The 3371-nt window shown below is 22.7% G+C and overlaps 1 protein-coding gene across 1 annotated transcript; it reads left to right on the forward strand.

Annotated features, from left to right (window-relative positions):
* The first annotated feature begins 364 nt into the window (after positions 1-364).
* LOC112601020 lies at positions 365-2361 on the forward strand. Its single transcript, XM_025348416.1, has 4 exons — positions 365-372; positions 1123-1235; positions 1868-2040; positions 2280-2361. Exons 1-4 carry the CDS (start codon positions 365-367, stop codon positions 2289-2291), a joined length of 306 nt encoding a protein of 101 aa, XP_025204201.1. The 3' UTR covers positions 2292-2361.
* The last annotated feature ends 1010 nt before the right edge of the window (positions 2362-3371 follow it).

Genomic DNA, 3371 nt, shown 5'->3' on the forward strand with positions numbered 1-3371 from the left:
TTAGCAAATAATTATAGTAATTATACATATAATATAAATATTTCCTTATTAACTTGTATGACTATCAATAATAGGATGTTTGAGAAGTTTAAAAACGATTATTAGACTAATCGGGACTGATAAGCGATAATAATATGATATAATTAATGAGATTATTATGTATTTTACTTTATATATGTACAGCAGTATAATTTCTCCATGAAGGTATTAAAATATGCATACAGTAATTACGAGTTCCCAGGTTAATTAAATACTTGATATGTGACTTATATCTATAAATATCTTATTGGAAGTTGCTACCGTCACCGATTTATATTATACTATTTTTATTATATTATCTAACCTACAGTATACTATGATTTCGATGGCTCGGTAACCATACACTATGTACATGGTACATTAGTGACGATAACGTTTGTGCAACCAAAATAGTTGGCTGACTATTTTAACTATTGTGCCTATGTATATTGGACTTGCGTTGGTTCGTTAAAAATCCAGCATAATTTTTTGATTTAATGTCGTAATTTAAAAAAAAATTGCATACCTATGTAATATAAGAATTTGAATGTGGTGCAAGAACAAAAAAATAAAAATTAAAAAGTACACAAAATTTTGACAAATCTTTATATCTAATGTTTACAATAGTTGTGTAAATTGTACCTGACCTTGTTTGATCTGAATATTATATTCGTTTATGGCCAATCAACTGAATACATTTAAAAAGGTTTGGAAATGACAATTTCGATCTTGACATTTTATATACTTTAAATGTCAAGGCTTTATTATTTTTTACAACAACTACGTAGACGATTGACCATTGATGTGTTTCAATACACGGCGTTTTAATTTATTACCTCAAATATAATGTCATATTATAAATAAACACTTGCATTTACAAATACTTATACCGGTTTTCTCCAATGTCACTTTTTATTGTTTGATTCATCCGAAATCCAATTATTGTTTGGTTTGTCGAACCGGTTATTTTTTTTAAATTTTAACAATAAAAGTATAATATAAACAACTATATTTATTATTTACATATTATATACTAGTTTAATATACATATGAGTGGGATATCAAACAGATTTTCGAATATTGAATTAGTATAAATACTATTAGGATCCTTAGACTCAGTATCAGTGATCTACAGTTATTACATCGATACACATCGAGTCTTTCACTAGTTGAGCTACTTAAATTCATATCCAAACATCATCATGTACAAGCTTTTGGTGAGTACCTTTTTTTTTTATTCGAAAATATAAACAATAGTGTAATCTTGCATATGTAATAGCTAGTATTCAGTAAGAAAATATAATTTTGTTTAAGTTTATTAACTAAAAAATAAACATGAATTTGTTTTTCTAAAATTCATCAGTAAATTTTTTAGAGCTAAGTTTAAGGATATGTATCAAGCTTTTAAATTTTGTATAATACTTACAACAAATAAATTAGTTAAATCAATAATTTTTACTGGTTCTTCTTTTTTTATAATAGTCACACAGTTTTTAAATTACTTTTTTTTATATTTTTAATAATATTTTATAATATAATAACTAGCTCTCAATTATTTAGATACTGATACTTAACAAATATATATATATATATATATTTATAGCTTCGAGAAGTAAATATTTTACTCAAACATTCGATGTTTATAAATTAAATTAAATAAAATAATTAAATTTCGTGTTACAATTTTTTCCTAGTTAGAACTTTATACAAATAATTTATAGCTAGGTAAAAATTCATCAGTAAAAAATTTAATTTTTCATAACATTAAAAGAAAAATAATATAATGTTTGTAATATAAAATCTTCTCTATATTTAATGAATTGCTAATAATTAAAATCGTTTTTAATAGTTATTGATTGTTGCCGCTTTGGCTTTGATCGCTGTTGCTTCTTCTCAAATCATAACCTACCCACTGAACTACGCACCGGTTTACACCTACCCAACGTACCATTACACTTACCCAGTGTCTTACAATCCATACATTACTTTACTTCGTCGATGAATACATTTTCTACCAACTCTGTAAGTATAAAACTTTAAAATAAGTGTATACAAATTTTAAATGTATAATTATTTTCAGTATATATATATATATATATATAAACAAATTGCACATTTTTTTTTCTAACTTTTTACTATTTTTCATCCTATCTTATTCTTCATTTTGGGTCGAGAATTATATTTACTAATTTCTTGTTGATTAAATGAGTATTCATTTATTATATTATCTTAAATAATAAATTATAAATGTATATTTTTAGGAACCTATCTGAAGTTATTATGCAGTTCAACGCAAATCTTATGAAAACGATGACAACTAGAAATGTATTTATTTTAGTAAATTTATTATTTACTATTTCTTGACAGTTAATTCTTTTATCTTTATATAAAAATTTGTGTAATCATAATGTAATACTTTTTAAAAATTTTTTCAAAGAACCGTTTAATGTAATATATATTATTATTTATTGAAATATGCTCGTTTTTTACTGATGCATATTTGCATATTAAGTCATTAGTATATTGACTTTCTTTTTCCTATGTAGTAATAATATATGTCTTTCCTAGTTAAATTGTTTTATCTTAAGAAGAAGTAGAAAAACAAAGGACAGAATTAAATTGTCTCATATTATCTCCTTCGATATACTTGTAATTTAAGTCAACATTTTAAATTTTATTTAAGATACTTAATCAGAAAATATAATAAGAATTTAAATTATTAATAATTACTCTAAATATTTAAATTTTGATAGTTAATTAATAATTATTAAAAACATTATTTAATTCTAAATAATCACTCAAATATAAAATCTTACGTTTATTAGATAATATATTTTTTGTAACTAACAAGAAAATTAAATTGGATGGAAAATATTCCAGACATTTTTAAAATACAAATAAAAAAATATAAATAGTAGGCACACATCCTTGTTGCGTGGAATTTACTATTCTTTTATGGTTAAAATTAGATTATTTTTAACTCAATAATGACACTAAAAATGTATTTTGTACTAATTACAGATACTTAAAATAATATGTATTTATTGTATTACAATATTATTAATAATTAAATAGATCAATCTATTTATCTAACTATTTTTTATCTGCCCATATACAAATAAGTAATTAATAATTAATTATAATAAATAGTTATTATCAAATTCTATAAGTAAATATTCAAAGCAAACACATAAAAATGAACCTACATAGTCTGATTTTTTTCAAAATATTCTACGCATACTTATTATAAAGAGAACTAAAATATTTTATCTGCCACGTGTAGCTTGGTAGGTACATATGACTATTTTAACAAATGTCATTTAGGAAAACCGTTTTCTGTACTTAATAAAATA

This window comes from Melanaphis sacchari, unplaced genomic scaffold (genome assembly GCF_002803265.2).
Source record: "Melanaphis sacchari strain LSU unplaced genomic scaffold, SCAv2.0 Contig74_pilon_pilon, whole genome shotgun sequence".
In the NCBI taxonomy this organism is placed as follows: domain Eukaryota; kingdom Metazoa; phylum Arthropoda; class Insecta; order Hemiptera; family Aphididae; genus Melanaphis; species Melanaphis sacchari.